Here is a 21,138-nt window from a genome sequence, read left to right as displayed (position 1 = left end):
CTGCTTCTTGGATTGACAGCACTGTCTCTTTTACTGAAACCCTCCCATTATGAGCTGCAGTGCCTGGGAAGGAGAACATGTGAGGCACAAATCAAGGATTTAGATTAGTCAGGGGAGATAAAGGAAGTTTTTTTGTTTACTTTATAAAGCTTATGCATCGCATTGGGGTTGAATTACTAAAGGCAAATAGACTCTGCACTTTGCAAATACTGTTGCACTCTGCAGATGTAATTGCTCTAGAGCTTTGTAAATGAGGTGAAACTTCACATTTAAAAAAATACCAAATCGCATGCAAGGAAAATGAAAAAAAAAAACTGCAGAAACCCCCCCCCCCCCCCTTACCAAGCTCTGGGGCAACTGCACTTGCAGGGTGCAGCAGCACTTGCAAAGTGTACAGTCTATCTGCCTTCCATTGTACTTTAATCATTTAACACTTGTACAACTAACCTAAACCCTAAAAAGAACACTTTCCTTTCCCTACCAGCTCTTCCACTTTAACAGTTAACCTTTTTTTACTGCTTACCCACCTCATTCTTCGCTGGGAGTCTTGTAAAAAAAAAGAATTGCTGGTATGTGCTGAAATCAAGCAGCACCAAGACCCCAAGATTCCCAAACTGTTTTGGAACTGTGGGAATAACAGCCTTTATACTGAGTGCTATAGGCTGATGGGCTGGTATCTTTCGGAGGAGGGAGAATACATTTGTTTCCATACCATATCAGTTGCTTATCTCAGTTTGAAACTAACATAACTCCAATCATGCTGGCCCAGACCTGGTCTCGATACAGTTAGTCTGGGATATTTTTGTGCATATATACAGAGAAAAAGCTTTAGGGGCTTTGATTAAATAATGACAAGAATATCAAAAGACGTACTTGGTGTGAAATTATGGGATGCAAAGTAATCATGTATAATATAAAAACATTTCCTCATACCTTCCTTTTCTGCCCGGAAAACAAACGTTCTTTGTGATGTCACAATTTCAAATTTGTTGTCACCCAATTTCTGAATTTTTATTACTGCAGACAGTAAAATTTTCCCTTTTGAGAACACATCCTAGAACAATAAAACATAATCAATTATGACCATTTACATTTATTTATTTACAGCAGAATGAACTGGTAAGGGAGTGGTTTGTTTAAAACAATGCAGTCATTTGCAACAAATAGGTATGAAATGTTGCACCATAAATTCTACAATAGGCATATAAAGTAAACCTGTCAGGAGAGAAATAGACACAGTATAAAGGGTCTAGGGACCATCGCCTTGAACCTGACTTCAATACCAGTCCCAGAACAACTTCATAGAACTTCACTGGCTGCATGTTCCAGGACAGTGAGCTACTAGGTAATCAAATCAAGATCAAGATAACCCCAAAATCTGCACATTAACAGCCTATTCACCCATTCAGCAGTAAATCATGAATCTTACTGCATAAAAATATATTTCAAGTAAAAATCCCTGTACTGACCCACTTTTAAATTATATATATATATATATATATATATATATATATATATATATATATATATATATATATCTATATTTATTTATTTTCCCTCTGTTGTATTTAACTGCAACAGGTATTATTGCTCAGTATGCTGACATCTAGTGGCAGTTTAGGGCCACTACAACCTGTTTACTACGTAATTTGGTCTCTCTCTCTCTCTTCCATTCCTATTTAGCACTAGTTAGTTCATTCCTAGTTAGACCCTCCCTGTAAATCCCATGCACCATCCGTCAGTGTTAGTACATTCCAGAGACAGGGCTTATGAAAGTCATTGTGATTGTTTTTCTAAAATTAGAAAGTGCAAAATCTGGTACAGCTCAGCTTCCAGGTTTTTTACCAAACCTTGATTGAACATGCTGAAGTTAGAAGCCAATTGGCTACAATACACAGCTGTACCCCATTTTGCACTCTCTAGTTTCAGTAAATCAACCAAATTGTCTTCTTAAATTTGAAAAGACTAGAAACACATCTGTACTGCAATTAGCGAAAAGTAAAATTGCATTGGATTCAACTTCTCTTTCTTATTAAAGAGGCAGGCTGCTGCTGGAGAGTGCCAAGGCAGCAGGTAATCATACTGTCTGGACAGACGGGGGTTGATTTACTAAAACTGGAGAGTGAAAAATCTGGTGCAGCTGTGATGGTAGCCAATCAGCTTCTAACTTCAGCTTGATTAATTAAGTTTTGATAGAAAAAAAAGGGGGAGGGGAAGCTAATTGGTTTCTATGCAGAGCTGAACCAGAGTTTGCCCTTTCCAGTTTTAGTAAATCAACCCCATTGGGTCTAAGGAGGAATGCCAATGCATGAAGCATTTGAATCAAAACAATCTCAGTCTTTTCTATGTGGACAGTTTACATCTTCAGTTCAGTTTAGTGTGTTTTAAAAGGGAAACTATGAGTCCTATTCCTACACGTGTTATCATACATTCTGCTAATTGCATGCGAGTGTGATTGGGTCCTAAACAAGTATGTCACCAGTGGCAGCTAACATTTCTCATTATCCATAAGTTCAGCTGGTGGATCTTCTGCTGTAACACAACATCCAATGTGTGTATTCTCTCAAAAGGATCTTCAAAACTTCCCAAATGGAAGATTGACTTGAGCTCTCTTTACCATTTGCCAAAACTAGCTGTTTGTGCTTGTTTACTCCTTAATTACTTGCAAGAACCACATATGCCCACCAATGCTGCAGCGCAAACACCAATAATAATGACAAGAAGCAGTAATGGGCATGTTTGGACATTTTAAGTCAGGTTAATGCTGTTCATGGACATGGAAGGTGATGATCTGACTTTTATGCCCAGTACACACGACAAGTTTTCCCCATCTGAATAAACTCTGAAGGTTTTTTCGATGGAGTTCTGACGGAATTCCGCTGAAACTGTCTTGCATACACACGATCACACCAAAGTCCGACCGTCAAGAATGCGGTGCCGTACAACACATACGATGGGACTAGAAAAAGGAAGTTCAATAGCCAGTAGCCAATAGCTTCCGTCTCGTACTTTCTTCAGAGTATGTGTAATTTTTGGTCCGTCGGAACAGCATACAGATGAGCGGTTTTCCCAATAGGAATTGGTTCCGTTGGAAATATTTAGAACATGTTCTATTTCTAGGTCCGTCAGAATTTTTGATGTAAAAAGTCAGATGGGGCATACACACAATCGGAATATACGATGAAAAGCTTCCATCTGACTTTTTCTGTTGGACATTCTGCTCGTGTGTACGTATCAGCCAAACTTTGCATGAACACGCATGCCGGTATAATGGAAGCCTATATAGATATGCAGTAGAGAGAGTTTAAAAACAGTTCTATCACCCACTTTATCCTGGGTGAAATAATAGCAATGAACTGCAAACTATAATTCAGAAAACTGATTATTTCCCAAAACATTTTGACTTCTGGTTGATACCCACAGATGTAACTATAAAGGCCTCAGCCAACGCTGGCCTGACTTAAAGCACTTGTTTCAATAGATTAATTTACTGCTCAGTATATTCAGCACTGGCCTCATTATGATATTTGACATAAGATCCATGGACTATCTTGACATATACAACTGAACGGCTGATTTTACAAAGTCCTTTAAAATGACCCTTTACTCAATTTTACCTTTCAATAATGTCCCAGTAATGCAGTAATGTTGTCTCCACCCCATTGATTAATTGTAGCCAATCTGCGTTCCTGTATACTTTTCCTTTCCTTTTCTGGTGTATTTATCTGCCAAACACCACTTTCCATTACTGTCCTCTATGTATCCAATCTATCCTTCACTCTACATTTGCTGCTCACTTTATCTAATTTGTAATCAAGATGCCTTCCAATACCTGATTGTGTCCTCCATTAAACTAAATGACCAAACCATCAGCACAATTAATGGGAGTAATCAGATTGCGGCTCAATTTTTAATTTTTCTAAGATGCTTTTAAGTAGAAAGCCGTTACTTTTAGACTCCAAAGTGAAATATGTTATGTGGAGCAAAGATCCTCACTCATCTAAAACAGGCAGCTATAATGTATGAGCTATAAACTTCTAGAAGTCTGGAGGATTCAGAACTGCAGTACAAATATGTCAATCAGTTCTCAGTATGGTTATATAAAGGTTACAAATGTCTGTGTGAAATGTAGAAATAACTTACACTGGTTCAGTGCATATGATGGAATCAAGATGTACATCCTGAGGGTCAGGAAACCGAACGGTGATCCATAAAAATGTATGTGCCTGCTAGATTGTCAAAAGGAATAAATAATAGGGTTGTGTTGCAAATAGTAAACCAGAATATTAGGTTCCAACTGTTGATTACCACCAATTTAGACTATTCCACTTGGCATCTCATCAACAAAGATGTTATTTTTCCACTGATCCAAAAATGAGAGAACTTTAACCACTTCCAGAACCTCTGCAGTACATATACTGCAACTGGGTGGCTCCTACAGGCACAGCAACCTACCCGTACGTCGCTGCCTGCTTCCGGGCTTTGAGCGTGCACGTTTGTAGACACTATAACTTACACGCAAAACAATTAATATACACTCATTGGGATTTTTTTTTTACCAAAGACCCGTAGTAGAATACATTGTGACCTGAATTTATGAAGAACTATTTTTTATTATTTTTTTTTTTTTTATTGGCTATGTTTTAGATACATAGAAATGTGATGGCAGAAAAAGGCATAGTAGTTTGAGTCTGGTCTTTTTTTCTTTTTCTTTTTTTATGTTTTGTATTTTTTTTGGGTGGGGGGTTGTTTTTTTTTTTTGTCCGTTAACTTTTTTGTCTAAGTATAGATCTATGTGTGTCCCATTTACTGTTGACTGGCTCACTACTTCTGCTGGATGTTTATTCCAGGCACCATCTACCCTTTTGGTAAAATAATACTTTCTAAGATAAGTTTAAAGTCATGTCCCCGTGTTCTTTTGGTTTCAATATATATATATATATATATATATATATATATATATATATATATATATATATATATATATATATATATATATATATATACACATACACATATACATACACACACACTCACCGGCCACTTTATTAGGTATACCTGTTCAATTGCTTGGTAACACATATTGCTAATCAATGAATCAGATGGCAGCAACTCAATGCATTTAGGCATCTGGACGAAAGAGGATTAAATGGCTTTGAAGGTGGCATGGTTGTTGGTGCCAGACGGGCTGGTCTGAGTAATTCAAAAACTGCCAGTCTACTAAGATTTTCACGCACAAACACATCTAGGGTTTACAAAGAATGGTCCAAAAAAGAGAAAATATCCAGTGAGCAGTTGTCTGGAGGAAAATGCCTTGCTGATGTTAGAGGTCAGAGGAGAATAGGCAGACTGGTTCGAGATTATAGAAGACAGTACAGTAATTCATTAAAACCCAGGTATGACAAATACCATCTCTGAATACACAACGCATCGTACCTCAAAGCAGATGGGGTACAGCAGCAGAAGACCACACCTGGTACCCCTTTTGTCAGTTAAGAAAAGGAAACTGAGGCTACAATTCGCCCAGGCTCACCAAAATTGGACAATAGAAGATTAGAAAACCGTTGCCTGATCTGATGAGTGTCCATTTCAGCTGCGACATTCAGATGGTAGGAGTAGAATTAGGCGTAAAACAACATTAAAGCATGGATCCATCCTGTCTTGTATCAACGGTTCAGGCTGTTGGTATGGTGTAATGGTGTGGGGGATATTTTATTGGCACACTTGGGCCCCTTTGTATCAATTGAGCATTGTTTAAATGCCACACCAATGCTATATATACAGTATATATATATATATATATATATATATATATATATATATATATATATATATATATATATATATATATATATACATATATACATACACACACACTACAGATCCTATAAAATTACAGATCATATAAAACACATTAATACTTTACCCGATCATTGTGATAGTAGGAAATATGATGTCCATCAAACTTTACCCATCTCTTCTGAAACATGCACGTGCTGCAATAAAAAGAACAAGGATAGTATATTACGATGTTTAGTCATGAAGCTAAATGTTTAGGCTTCCTGCTACTTTCAACCCATTAAACTAAAGAAGAAGAAAAAAAAATAGTCAATCTGCTCAGCAACAGTGAATTATTACAATCAGATTAATCTAGGGCCATAGAACCATATTAAAGTCTGTAAAGTTTGAAATCCCTCTGGCCCCTGTATGCAATTTATGCAAATCATGCAGTTCATTTTTATTTATTTTATTACATTTTTATTGCTTGAATTATTTTTTCCATTAGGGGCATGAGTGGGGCCAGATGTCTAAGTTATGCTTAAGGCCTCACAAAGTCTAGAGCAGCGGCGGAACTATAGGGGTCGCTGCAGTCGCACTTGCGACTGGGCCCTGCCGTTCTGCCGCTGTGGGGGGGCCCAAGACCTGGCATCTCCCCTGCACCTCTGGCTGGCACTTTAGAAAGCACTGGGGGGAGGTGGAAAGCGGCGATCGGCAGCTCTATGGTGCTTGTGAGCGGCGGGATGTGCCTGGGGCTTGTAGTTCTCTCTTCTCGAGTGTCAGTGTATACAGTGGAGAGGAAAAGGGAGGGGCCTCTGACCCAGGCAGGTATCAGTTTCACTTTCAGTGAGTCGCTCTGCTTGTACACAGTTTCTGATACATGCCCTGGTCAGAGGCCCCTCTCTTCTCCACTGTATACACTCGGGAGAAGAACTACAAGCTCCAGGGAGATCCCCCTGCCTGTGGACACCATAGAGTTGCCGATCGCCGCCTCCCACCTCCACCAGCCAGGTACAGGGAAACCTATGGAAGGGGGGGGGGGTGTCAGCTGTCTGGGTACCCTGATGTAAAGGGGGGCCCTCTGGGGACACTAATGTAAGGAAGGGGCCCTCTGGGGAGACTAATGTAAGAGGGGTTGCTCTCTGGGGATACTAATGTAAGGATGGGGCTCTCTGGGGACCCTTATGTAAGGAGGGGGCTCTCTGGGGATCTTGATGCAAGGGGGGGCTCTCTGAGGACCCTGATGTAAGGAGGGGCTCTCTGGGGACCCTGATGTAAGGAGGGGGCTCTCTGGGGACCCTGATGTAAGGAGGGGGCTCTCTGGGGACCCTGATGTAAGGAGGGGGCTCTCTGGGGACCCTGATGTAAGGAGGGGGCTCTCTGGGGACCCTGATGTAGGGGAGGCTCTCTGGGGATCCTGATGTAAGGGGAGATCTCTGGGGACCCTGATGTAAGGGGAGGCTCTCTGGGGACCCTAATGTAAGGGGGGGCTCTCTGGGGACCCTAATGTAAGTAAGAAAGTTCTCTGGGGTCCCTGATGTAAGTGGGGGACCCGTACTCAGATATGTAATGACACAGCAATGTCCCTGGTGGGGGCCCTTCATGGTTTCTTGCACCCGGGCCCTGAACATGCTAGTTACGCCTCTGGTCTAGAGCAGGGGTCTCAAACTGGTGGCCCTCCAGCTGTTGCGAAACTACAAGTCCCATCATGCCTCTGCCTGCGGGAGTCATGCTTGTACCTGTCAACTTTGCAATGCCTCATGGGACTTGTAGTTTCGCAACAGCTGGAGGGCCGCCAGTTTATGACCCCTGGTCTAGAGCCACCTCAGACTACCACATTCTACTTCATGCTATTAGTGTAGCTTAGGCAGGCCATACATTATGCAATTTTATTTCCTTGAACCATGGATTCCACCATCAGAACAGTCAACAGAGCTCTTGTATTCTGACAGCGGGAGGTTTCCCATCTATCAGTAGTGCATCTGTATCAGGATACAATGATCCCTGCTTGCTGGTATAACCACCAGCAGTAATTTATTGAAAAAACAAATATGGCTGGTTCCCATTGAACTGGCCACATTTTCATCTGCCTATGCCCAGCTTTACCCTACAGGGAGCCATTTGTTTCATCCTTTTCACAATCAATTGTCACTTCTAGTGATTAATCATTAGTGATTTTATTAGTACAAATGAGAAGAATAAAAATCTCCAGTGTAGCACTAGCTCCATAAGAACACAGTGCAAAGTGCATTCTGTTAGCTGGTGTTCTTTTTCTCCCCCTCCATTTGTTAAAGTGTAAGACCCCATACACACTATTAGACTTTCTGCGGTTTAGCAGGACAGGTTCAACTCAGAACAGGACTCGCCATGGTTGACCAAAGAAGTTGAGGGCATGTGCTCAGCATCATATCCAGAGGCTGTCTTTGGGAAATAAACGTATGAGTGCTGCCAGCATTGTTGCAGAGATTGAAGGTGTGGGGTGTCAGCCTGTCAGTGCTCAGACCATACACTGGATGCCCCATCAAATTGGTCTGCATGGCAGTCGTCCCAGAAGGAAGCCTCTTCTAAAGATGATGCACAAGAAAGCCTACAAACAGTTTGCTGAAGACAAGCAGACTAAGGACATGGATTACTGGAACCATGCCCTGTGGTCTGATGAGACCAAGATAAACTTATTTGGTTCAGATGGTGTCAAGCATGTGTGGTGGCAACCAGGTGAGGAGTACAAGTGTGTCTTGCCTACAGTCAAGCATGGTGGTGGGAGTGTCATGGTCTGGGGCTGCATGAGTGCTTCCGGCACTGGGGAGCTACAGTGCATTGAGGGAACCATGAATGCCAACATATACTGTGACATACTGAAGCAGAGCATGATCCCCTCCCTTCAGAGACTGGGCTGCATGGCAGTATTCCAACATAATAACAATTACAAGCATACCTCCAAGATGTCCACTGCCTTGCTAAAGAAGCTGAGGGTAAAGGTGATGGACTGGCCAAGCATGTCTCCAGACCTAAACTCTATTGAGAATCTGTGGGGCATCCTCAAATGGAAGGTAGAGGAGTGCAAGGTCTCTAACATCCACCAGCTTCATGATGTCGTCATGGAGGAGTGGAAGGGAACTCCAGTGGCAACCTGTGAAGCTCTGGTGAACCCCACGCCCCAAGTGGGTTAAGGCAGTGCTGGAAAATAATGGTGGCCACACAAAATATTGACACTTTGGGCCAAATTTGGACATTTTCACTTGGGGGTATACTCACTTTTGTTGCTAGCGGTTTAGAAATGCATGGCTGTGTGTTATTTTGAGGGGACAGTAAATTTACACTATTATACAAGCTGGACACTTACTACTTAACATTGTAGCAAAGTGTCATTTCTTCTGTGTTGTCACATGAAAATATATAATAAAATATTTTAAAAAATGTGAGGTGTACTCACTTTTGTGAGATACTGTATATATATATATATATATATATATATATATATATATATATATATATATATATACCGTATTTATCACGTATAACACGCATTTTTTTCCCCTTAAAATCAGGGGAAAATGTGGGTGGGTGTTATACGCCGATCCTCTGCCGTTTTGAGCCTCTGGACGGTTTTCAGCCACCTTCGGCCTTCTCGGCGGCTTTCACCCACCTTTGGCCATTCTCGGCGGCTTTTGACCGTTCTCAGTAGCTTTCGGCCACCTTCGTCTGTTCTTGGCAGCTGTCTGCCACCTTCGGGCGAAAGCTTGTGAGAACGGTCGAAAGCGTCAGAAAGGCGCCGAGCGCGTCCGAAAGCCGCCGAGAATTACCGAGCGCCGCCGAGATATACAGGACATCCGGCTCTGTATCTTGGCGGCGCCGTTTTTTGTAAAAACGCTGCAAATAAAACTGACAAGGCTGCAAATGATGGACAAGGCTGCAATTGACACTGACAAGGGTACAACGATGGACAAGGCTGCATGACAAAGCTGCATGACAAAGCTGCATATGACACTGACAAGGCTGCAAATGATGGACAAGGCTGCAGATGGACACTGATAAGGCTGCATTGATGGGCATTTAAATGTAAGTTTTTTTTTCCTTAAACTTCCCTCCTAAAAGTTTTTTTCCTTAAAATTCCCTCCTAAACTTGGGGTGCATGTTATATGCCGGCGCGTGTTATATGCTGATAAATATGGTATATATATTTCACATTCATTTCAATAGGATGCAATCTATCATTTTCAAGGCAAGACCAGGCTAAATAAACTTAAATATGTCTTCCTCCTTCCTGTATGTATAATTCTGTTTTACTGTTTATGTATTTATTATTTGTGCTCTAAGCAGTATCAAAATGTGCCAAAAATGTACAAAACATGGTGCTATACTAAAATGAAGGACTTACATGGCCAATTAGACGAGCACATAAAATTAAAAATATTTGGTATCACACTGATGTGTCTAATTATCCCACATATTGTACCCAAAATAGAATAAGAATGGATAATTTTCACCGGACTGCTCTAAAAACCATAAAGTTAATTCAAAAACACCAATAATGTTGAATATGAACCTTCTATCTCACCTGTGAGGTGAAAGTTTATCTAACCATCCAGCTTTACTTATCGCACATGGTCCATAGAAGCTTGCATATGGAGTAATTGAGAATTCTTCTTGACATCCAGATTCTGATGAATGGCTACTGATAGTATCACTTTGGGATTGACTATCTGATTGACTTCTGAGGTCATCAGCAGGCTTTAAGCTCATCTCACGTGCGCAGTCTTCCAAGGTAGAATATATTGATTCCTCTGAGCCACTGTTCACTGCTGAAGACATAGCATTCGGTGGAGTCGTACACTGAGCGCTTTGTAGTAGACTATTAAATAGATAATAAAAAAAAAGTTAGAAAAATATTTATTATATAGTTTGGTGCAGTGGGACAAGGTCAACCATGGAAAAGATGGAAAACTGTGCCCCCCCCCCCCGTATTTAAAGTTCATATCTTGGTCACTGCAGAAATGAAGGACACTTCTCTGTCTTCCCCTGTCTATCATGTGATATGTAGCTTGCCAAGGGAAACAGGAAGAAGGCAGTCTGCCCTTACTCCCCAGCGGCACCACACTGAGACTGAGGTGTGTTGTCAGCAGGCGTCCTCTTTCTCCTGCCCACAGTAGGTATATATAGGTATAGGTGTATAGAGGACATGTCACCTCCTTACTGCCTATTTTAAACCTCCCAAGATGCACTACATTGCATAAAGTTGAAGGAAGGTTGCAGTGTGGCCCATATCCACTTGAGTGGTTTGCCTTTAGCAGACATAAGGGCATCCTGAATGTGGCAGGGGGTATAATTCCTGCTACAGCTGCAAATCAAATTATTGCAGCTGTGATATCTGTACATCCCCAGCTACAGCCTCTGTAGTTTAAACGGGCGGGGGGGGGGGGGGGGGGGATGTAAAATAAAGGCCGTGGGAAATCATGTCTCTGTGGCTGCATTTTCAAAAAGGTGCAGGGACCTTTTTCCTGCAGGTACAGCAGCCAATTAAAATAAATGGGCTGCTGTACTCATGCAAATGCTAGCCACAGAAAACATTGATATGAACCTAGCATAATAATCAGCTAAAGGAAAATGCATACAGCACGGTGTCTCCAACATAGTTCTAATTAATCGAACAGTGTAAAGTAACTTTTATAACCATTTAAAAGAAACACTGAGTACTCCCCTGTTTAGAAATCACATCCACTTTGCACAGCTGAAAAGAGCAGAACATATTTGCATTGTACCTGTAATGCTTAGTGTTCTTGAGTTTAGTCCCGGCAACCTCTGTCTGCTTTTGTTCCCGCCTACCAGCTGCCCACCACCTGCATGGTTTTAATATTCTCATCTTTGCCCAAGTGTAGTCCCAAAATGTTTTGCATCCTCTCTTGGCTACTGTCAGCGTGCACTGGCACGCCCACCTCCTGTAACCAGAGGCGGCTCTAGGCTTTGTGAGGTGTTAGGCAAATCTTAGACATGAGGCCCCACTCATTCCCATAATAGGAAAAATAATTCAAGTGAAAAAAAAAAATGAACTGAATAAATAATTGCATATATTAAAGGGGTTGTAATACCTTGAGGTTTTTCACCTTAATGCATTTTACAGAGGGTATGAAGATAACAGGGGGGAGGGTGGTAGGAAGCTGGCAGACGGTTGCAGGGGGGATGAAGATGACAGGGGGTGAGGTGCTAGTAAGCTGACAGACGGGTGCAGGGGGGTAAAGATGACAAGGGGTAGGGTGCTAGGAAGCTGGCAGACAGGTGCAGGGGGGGTGAAGATGATAGGGGGCGGGGTGCTAGGAAGCTGGCAGATGGGTACAGGGTGGATGAACATGACAGGGGCAGGGTGGTGGGAAGCTGGCAGACATGTACAGGGGGGATGATGATGACAGGGGTGGGGTGGTGGAATGCTAGGCCCAGAGAGATGTTTAGGAGGATAATGGTGATGACAGGGGGTCTGTAGATGAGATCATTTTCCGGATGGCATACATATCATTACATATCATCACCAGGGTGTGTGTGTGGAGGGGTGATAGGAAGCTGGAAGGCGGGTGCCAGCGGGGATGAACATGACAGGGATAGGTGGTAGGAAACTGGCAGACGAGTGTAGGGGGGAATGAAGATGACAGGGGTGGGGTCACCAACTGGGGGACGTTCCCTCCTACTCCCACACACACGTCAAGCAAATTAGGCGGCTGTGAGGCCCCTGGGAGTGCAAGGCCTAAGGCAACCACCTGATTTGCCTAATTAGAGATCCGCCTCTGCCTGTAACACTTTCTTGTTCTACAGGTCCATCTAATAGGAGGTGGGCAGACTGGTGGGTGGGGACACACTTCCCCTTTCTACAGGTCTGATAAGAGGTGAGCAGGTCGGTGGGCAGGGACACACTTACCCTTCCTACAGGTCTGATAGGAGGTGAGTGGACCGGTGGGCATTGACAGAAGCCGAAAGAAGATGCATAAATTGTCGGGGCTTCACTCGGGCAGGGCTAAGAATACTAAAGCCATGCAGGTGGTGGACGAGCTGACGGGTGGGAACAGAAGCAGACAGAAGATGCCGAGACTAAACCAAGGCAGGTCTTAACAAATGAAAGCCTTACAGGTGTTGTGCGGGCTGGTGGAAGGGGACAGCAGAAGCTGACAGCGTTGGTGCTGTGACTGAGATACAGGAGAAGCTGAAGTTTCCAATCTGTCCCCATCAACCCTGCACATGGGACAGGTGCCCCCCCCCCCCCCCATTGTATCGGCCCTGGTTCTGTGGTCTCCAAATTGCAGAACTTTGCTTATCTTTATCCGACCCCTGGGGCACTATTCTTTCCACTGATGCAATGCACTGTTCCTTCTACTCACTCCAATATGAGGCACTATTTCTTTCAGTGACACTGACAGTCATAATTCCTCCCATTGACACCAATGATGGAGCACTAGTCCATCCACTGACACCAGTGATGGGGCATTCATTTTTCCATTGACATCAAAAAGTGAATCATAATTTCTCCCACGGATATAAACCATGGAACACTATTCTACTGACATATATTATAGGGCACTATCCCCCCCCCCCCCCTCTGACACCGATGGTGAGGTACTATCTTTCCCACTGACACCAATAATGGGGCACTATTCCCCCCTTTGATACCAATGGTGAGGTACAATCCTTCCCACTGACCCCAATGATGGGGCATTATTCCCCCAAATGACACCAATGATAGGGCACTATTTCTCCCACTGACACCAATGATGGGGCACTATGCCTCCCACTGAAACCAATAATTGGGCACTATTATTCCTTCTCCTGACCACAGGCACTATGTTATTTTTTTACACCCACTGATGCTGAGGCATTTTCTACTCCCCTGACCACAGTCTGCCCCATATTTTAATGATCAGGATTTGAGTATAACTTCATTTTAACGACCTCTGTTGTCTCATGATTACCCTCTTTTGAAGCTAATGGAGCTCAGACTGTGCTCCATAAGCCTCTTCCCTGACACCTGAAAGTGGACGTGATGTTATATAAGTAGCTTCTTGGTTCTTTCCAGCTAAGGGAGATCAGCAAATGGATGTGACAAACTATATCACTCCCGTTTTTCATTTTGCCATTTAACTTTATTTCTACTGTCTGATCTTCCAGCTGAAACTAATTGTCAACCTAGTTCAAATGACTATAAATAAAAAAAAAGGGAATGAGGCTGTAAAGAAAAAACACAAAACAATACAAGACAGTTGCACACATGACTGTCAGAAAATGCTGATCTGTGGCTTCAGTTGCTTGGCTGCAGCCTTTGATCAGCCAAGACATTTCTGACATATCCTTTGGACAGCTGTGGACTCCTGATGGACATGACATAAACAGTTCAGACTGGGTGGGAAATAACATTATAGTACACCTCCAATGTTTTCTGAACAGTGATCTACTAACTTTGTTTGGGGGTACTCCTTACCTTTCACTACTTTCAGTTCCATCACTGCAAATAACAGAAGATGCATCACCGGTAGCTTCCTAAAAATAAAAAAAGTAAAAATAATTCAAATAATTCAAATATATATGTTAAAGCGGGAGTCCACCGGGACTCCGCGTTTTTTTTTTTTTTTTTAAAAGCCAGCAGCTACAAATACTGCAGCTGCTGACTTTTAAAATAGTGACACTTACCTGTCCAGCGCGCCCGCGATGTCGGCACCCGAAGCCGATCTCTAGATCGACACTCGAGTGCTGCCGCCGCCATCTTGGGTATGGGAATCAGGAAATGGAGCCTTTCGGCTTCATTTCCCGGTTCCCTACTGCGCATGCGCGAGCCGCGCTGCGCAATGAGGACGGTCCCCGCTGCCTCTGGGATCTGTGTGTTTCCCAGCAGGCAGCGGGCACTTGCGGGAAGGGGCGGGCACTTGCGGAAAGGGGCGTACGTTACGCCCCTTTCCGCAGAGAGCTATCCCGGAAGTGGGTGCAGTTACCTGGATTATCCAGGTAACTGCACCCCCCTCCCCCCTGAAAGGTGCCGATTGTGGCACCGGAGGGGGGGAGGGTTCCGATGAGCGGAAGGTCCACTTTAGGGTGGACCTCCGCTTTAATATATTCATATTTCTAAGACCCCTTTCACACTGGGGCACTTTTCAGGCATTTTAGTGCTAAAAATAGTGCCTGTAAAGCACCTCTAATGCCTCCCCAGTGTGAAAGCCTGAGTGCTTTTACACTGGGGCGGTGCGCTTGCAGGACAGGAAAAAAAGTCCTGCAAGCAGCACTTTTGGGACTGTGCAGGAACAGTGAATACAACGCTCCCAAAATGCCCTGCCCATTAAAATTAATAGGCAGCACTGCCAAAGCGCCTGCAAAGCGATTCGGCAGTGCCACGAAACCAACCTTTTCTTAGGGCCGCTAGTGGGGGTAAAAAGTGCCCCGCTAGCAGCCAAAAAGCGTCTCTAAAACTAGCAACGCTTTGCCGCCAACACCCCCCCCCCCGCCCCAGTGTAAAAGTAGCCTTAATGCATAAATTGTGTGCTGTATAACAATATGTTCATGTACCTATTTCTGTTTTTATGCATATTGTATACTGTTTCAGATCTGAACTTTAAAGTTACATATACAGCTAGTATTATTAATAATAATGAGTACATGTCTAGTTGTGATTAAAAAGAAAATTGCCAGCTGTCATCTGACGTCTCCTTTTGTCTAATACATCAGTCAATACATTAGTAAACGAATACAGTGATGCACTAATTACTATTTCACCTCTAAATATATTTATTTTTTTAAACGTTTTTATTTATATTATTTTGAATGTGTACTTGCTTAAAAAAATGGCTGATAGCAGGTGCAAAAAAATCCCATTAGGGGTTGCCTGCAATAGAACAAGTATATAGTAACATTTTCAGTGCCCCTGTATCTCTTATTTACAAGCATTCAACACTTTCTGGTATTTTGTATGCCTCTGACCCCTATATCCTTCACTGACCCCTTTCTCTCTAAAGGACACAGCAGTGATGTAGGGCTCAGAGGATAGAACCACAGAACATGGCAGGGGACACAGGCATCTAACACTCCCATGGGTCTTACATACTGAAAGGTCTTTATGTAGACTACAATGATCGAGTGAAATGAAGCTAGGAGACTCATGCCATCAGAAAGTAATTTAGCTGTCTTGTTGCATAGAAATTCAAATTGCATTGTTTATGCGACTGACAAGGCCACTTTAAAGGGGTTGTAAAGGTTAATTATTATTTTTTTTTAATAACAAACATGTCATAGTTACCTCCACTGTGCAAGGGTTTTGCACAGAGTTGCCTTGATCCTCCTTTTCTGGGGTCCCTCAGCAGCTCTCCTGGTTCCTCCTCTTGGAGTGCCCCCACAGAGAGAGCCGCATTCCATTGGGGCATACGTGCGGGCGTACTCCAGATTCCTGCTGTTGCATCCATTGGCACAGACAGCAGGATTCACCCCCCTGACTTTCATGTCACTGGGTTTGATTGACAGCAGCAGGAGGCAATGGCTCCTACTGCTATCAGTCTATCCAATGAGGACCCGAGACAGCGGCTGGAGCCGATGTGCTCGTCCCCGTTGCTGGAACAATCGGGCTCATGTAGGTACAAGGGGGGCTCTGGGGGGGAACTGCACTACAGAAGGTTTTTCACCTTAATGCATAGAATGCATTAAGGTGAAAAACCTTGAGGGTTTACAACCAATTTAAGTAACTCACTTGAAAAAGGTTGAACTACCAGTATGAAAAATGAAAAAAAAAAAAACTCCACTCCTAGGTATACAACTAAATTATTAGAATGAGCAGCCGCTGTCTATCCATCCAAAACGGCAAACATCAATAAATATTCAGACAGCGCTTAAGCTTAAATTAATAAATTATACTTTTAAATATGATGATATGTATTGTGAGTATCTTTAATAAAATGAAAACAATCAGTGTACCAATATAATTCTAATGACTAATAAAGTGACAGTGCAAACATTAAAGTCATTTGTGTAATATTGGGTGATTTGTGCTTTCCTTCAAGCCTGTGTTCTGTATATTCACCATGTGAGGTATGTAGTCACTCCACACTCATCAGATGTTGGTGACTACTTTACTTTACAGCAAGGAGAGTCAACTAGACTTGCAGGCCTCTTATTGGGGGGACCTATCCCACTGGATATCCTCTGCTGCCTCTCACCGGTCCAGATTCCCTCCTGTTGTAATTCCAGCAATCCTTCAAGAGTGTGTTGTTAAAGACAGAACATAAATGGAGAGGTGGCCTCTCATAGTATAAAATCCTCTTATGTTAATTCTTACAAGGAAATTACAGGTAGAGGTCAATAAAAAAAAAACAATAAAAATAGCGCCACCATACAATAAAAATTAGCCCTCTAGTTGTTTTGAGTAATGGACGCTCCCTGTGCCCTGGCATGTGTTCCACTCTCTGTTTCGGAAGTGACGTTTGTGAGAATCATATTGACGCGTTTCGTCATCAAGCGGTGACGTTATCAACATCCGGTGAGTGCGGAGCGACTACATACCTCACGTGGTGAAAATACAGACGTGGGTCCTTGCCCATTTTTTCTGCTTTTAAAACATCAACTTCAGAGACGTGTTTACTTGATGCCCAGTAGATCCCACCTGCTTTTAGATGCCATTGTAACAAGAAAATCAGTATTATTTACTTTACCTGTCAGTGGTCAAAATGTTATGGTGGATCAGTGTATGTGCTTCATGCAAACCAAATTTATATGTGAAATACAGGAGCGGGTTTACCTATCAAAGGATTTGCTAGTTTATCCAGCCAGTCATAACATGTAGCTCAACTAAAACCAGTAGCTGGACAAGGACGGAGCAACAGCACAATGATAAGGCCAACACTCCCCCTTTTATGTCAGCATGTTGCTTATTTTTATTAACTGGTTGGCAAGTGGCTCTCCTGCACTGGATCTTGTATCTAGTATGTGATCTGGCACTTCAAAATAGTGGGTGCGCGCCGCTGGGGGCGCAGCTGTGCTGTGATTAGACACATCACAAGCCGATCAGTGGTTGCCGGCCAATGGATGTCCACCTGCACCCGCTGATCGGTGAGGAGAGACACAGAACAGAGCTCTGCCTATATAAATAAGTTAGAGCTCTGTTCTGTCAGCACGAATGTGATGGATATTCTTTCCCTGCACAATGCATTTAAAAAAAATCGATTTTTTAAATGTTTTTATTGGATATGTTTTATAGCAGAATGTAAACAATATTGTAGTTTTTTTTTTCTTTTTGCCTTATTTATAGCGCAGAAAATAAAAAAAACATTAAATATTGATATTAAACTCCAATTTCAAAAATTAAAAAGAAATCTAGAAATTGGAAGTACTCTGTAGCTGAGGCTGTTTTGCAGGCTGAACTTAAATATATAGCAAATCCTACTGCAGGAACCCAGCAAAAATGAATACAAAAGCAACAGTCTAATGCAGAAATATCCTATAAAAAAGTGGAGCAGAAACCTTTTTTTTTTCTTCAACAACCTTATTTTGAGGAGGGGGAAAACACTGTTCATCTCTTAGCTACAATTGTAAAAGCCCAAAAACCTTTGGCCCATGTGGTAGAATTGCAAGAATCTCCAACTAAAATGGTAGGTACTGCTCTGGAGGTCTCATCAGTGTTTTATGATTTCTTAAAAAATGTATACAGTAGCAAAGTATCTTATGAAGAAGCTAAACTGCAACTTTTCCTTGACTCCATTATGTTACCAGAACTGTCTGCAGCTGACAGGGAGGTGCTGGATAAACCTCTGACATTAGAGGAACGCCAGGCCGCTTACTGCCAGTCTGCCTAATAATAAAGCCCCAGGCACTGATGGGCTGCCAGGGTAGGTTTATAAACCGTATGGAGCTAAGTTACATAGTTAGTAAGGTTGAATAAAGACACCAGTCCATCCTGAGCGAGTGTCTGCAATTGTCCCTATCCCTGTACATTGCACACTCACATCGGTCCCTACCCTCAAGGAGCCCACAATCCAAGGTCCCCATTTATATACTAGGGCCAATTTGGGACAGAAGCCAATTAACCTACCTGCATGTCTTTGGAGTGTGGGAGGAAACCCACATAGGCACAGGGAGAACATGCAAACTCCAGGCAGGTAGTGTTGTGGTTGGGATTTGAACCAGCGACACTTTTTACTGCTAGATGAGAGTGCTAACCACTACACCACTGTGCCGCCCTATGACCAATAGACCACTGTGCCGCCCTAAGTTGCTACCTAAATTATTAGAGGTATTTTATGCAGCACGGGAATGTGGCCATCTTCCTCCCTCTATGAATGAGGCAGTTATTAGAGTACAATTAAAACCTGGTAAGGCTCCTAATAATCCAGAATCATACCATTGAATATCATTGCTCACATCAGACGTAAAGTTATTAGCTAAAGTATTAGCTACCAGACTGGCGAGAGTAATCTCTAAGATTGCGCACCCAGCCCAATCTGGGTTTATTGCAAACAGATCTACCGCTACAAATATTAGACGTTTATTCCTTAATTTGCAGGTTCTGTCTAATAATTTAGATAACAGAGCTATATAGTCACTTGATGCGGTAAAGTTTTTGATAGTATAGAGTGGAATTTTTTATGGTATTGTTTTCAGAAATTTGGATTTGGACCTCAGTTTATACGTTGGGTACATCTTCTCTTTGTGGCCCTGCTGGCTCAGGTTCAGGTGAATGGACATGTATCAGACCCCTTCCCTTTACAGTGAGGAACAAATCAGGGGTGCCCATTACCACACCTTCTTTTTTGCTCTTTGTGCACTTTATCACCCTTGGCCACTGCTATACGTCAGTCACCAAACATTAATCGGATTTTGCAGATCCCTAGGAGAACACAAGATTGCTTTATATGCGGATAATTCTCTCCTATTCCTGGGAGATATTTCGCCCTCCCTAGTAGCAGTGATGTCTTTAATGACTACATATGACACCTTTTCAGGTTTTGCAATAAATTGGGACAATACAGTTCTTTTACCATTAGACCATCCGGTGGCTAATTTTCCAAGCTTTGCATCCCAAATTGATGTAGTTTCTGCATTCAAATATTTACGGTAAGCGTTTAAGTTACACCACAAGTGAATGAGTATGTAGAGAGGAATTTAAATCCACTGCTTAAGCTCCTTAAATAAACAAGGGAAATATGGAGCAAGCTACCTTTAAACGGTAGTTGACAGGGACAATCTGGTAAAGATGGTATGGATGCCACAATTGTTGTATCTCCTACATATATACCTATATGGCTGCCTCAGAAAATTTGCCAGCAGGTCTACACACTTTTTAGAGACCTTATAGATTGTAAGCTCTAACGAGCAGGGCCCTCTGATCCCTCCTGTATTGATTTGTATTGTAAGTGTACTGTCTGCCCTCATATTGTAAAGCGCTGCGCAAACTGTTGGCGCTATATAAATCCTGAATAATAATAATAATAATAATAATATAAACAGCCACGGATTAAACTGGGAGTCCTGCAGTTGTCCAAGGATGGAGGGGGTCTAAATGTTCCTAATGCTAAACTATATTATCTAGCCTATATGGCTGGAATATCATAGATCCTGAGGACCCTATACAGCAAATTGTATTTTCCCAGTTTCCAGTGGTGCAGTTAATAGAAGCATATCATCTCTATAGTAAACTCTCTTTCCCTACATTCCATTTAATCCATAAAGTTTGGACTACTGTTCAACAACTTACTTCTCATGAGGGATATACCCAATATATGCCTATATGGAATAATCCAAGATTACCAGAGGTAGCGAAGCTCAAAAACTTTGATTTATGGAAAAGGCCTGGCATTGTATTTATTTATCAGCTTTTTGATATTGGGGTTTTATACCCATTTGACAAACTGGCAGAGAAATATCATTTGCCTAATAAATTGTTCTTTCAGTACTTGCAGCTATGGCATGCTTTGCAGAGTCAGGCAGCGATGTTATCATTAAATTATATTTCCTCTCCAATTCTAACTAAGGCAGTATCCACAAGTTGTTCCAAAAAGGCACTTATTGGTGATATATATGTATTTTTACAAACAACAGTCAGCGTAGGGACCTGGGGACTCTTAGTGATAAGGAATGGGAGCAAGCTTTGGAGAACCTGACCAGAGTCTCCTTATCCTCCTCAAAGTGTATGGCTGCTATTTATCATTCACAGGTCTCACTACACTCCTCTAAACCTACATTCCTGGGGTAAAGCAGCTACACCAAATTGTCCAAGGTGTACTACTGCCACTTGAACACTAATGCTGTGGCACTGCCCTAAATTACATTGATTTTGGGAATATATATTTGAATCTTTAAATACTTTATGCTCTACATATGTCCACCGTGCCTTGTTAGGAATTATAACGGGAGTGA

At 42.4% G+C, this 21,138-nt stretch overlaps 1 protein-coding gene across 3 annotated transcripts in view; it reads right to left on the bottom strand.

Annotated features, from left to right (window-relative positions):
- The window catches only part of ARAP2 (ArfGAP with RhoGAP domain, ankyrin repeat and PH domain 2), a 609,403-nt gene that overhangs the window by 511,151 nt on the left and 77,114 nt on the right, over nt 1-21,138 (bottom strand). For all 3 annotated transcript variants that reach the window (XR_013272356.1, XM_077477663.1, XM_077477664.1), the window contains exons 5-8: nt 14,234-14,292; nt 10,337-10,630; nt 5,927-5,996; nt 934-1,054 (exon numbers count right to left, since the gene is read on the bottom strand). Coding sequence is in view for 2 of the 3 variants with exons in the window: in XM_077477663.1 (XP_077333789.1) it covers nt 934-1,054; nt 5,927-5,996; nt 10,337-10,630; nt 14,234-14,292 (544 nt within the window). In the remaining variant the exon portion in view is untranslated. The remainder of the gene's footprint in view (nt 1-933; nt 1,055-5,926; nt 5,997-10,336; nt 10,631-14,233; nt 14,293-21,138) is intronic.

The sequence above is a fragment of the Lithobates pipiens genome, unplaced genomic scaffold (assembly GCF_037356315.1).
Source record: "Lithobates pipiens isolate NorthernLeopardFrog02 unplaced genomic scaffold, aLitPip1_a1.2 Scaffold_13, whole genome shotgun sequence".
NCBI lineage: Eukaryota > Metazoa > Chordata > Amphibia > Anura > Ranidae > Lithobates > Lithobates pipiens.
This window is presented reverse-complemented; position numbering and strand designations above follow the sequence as displayed.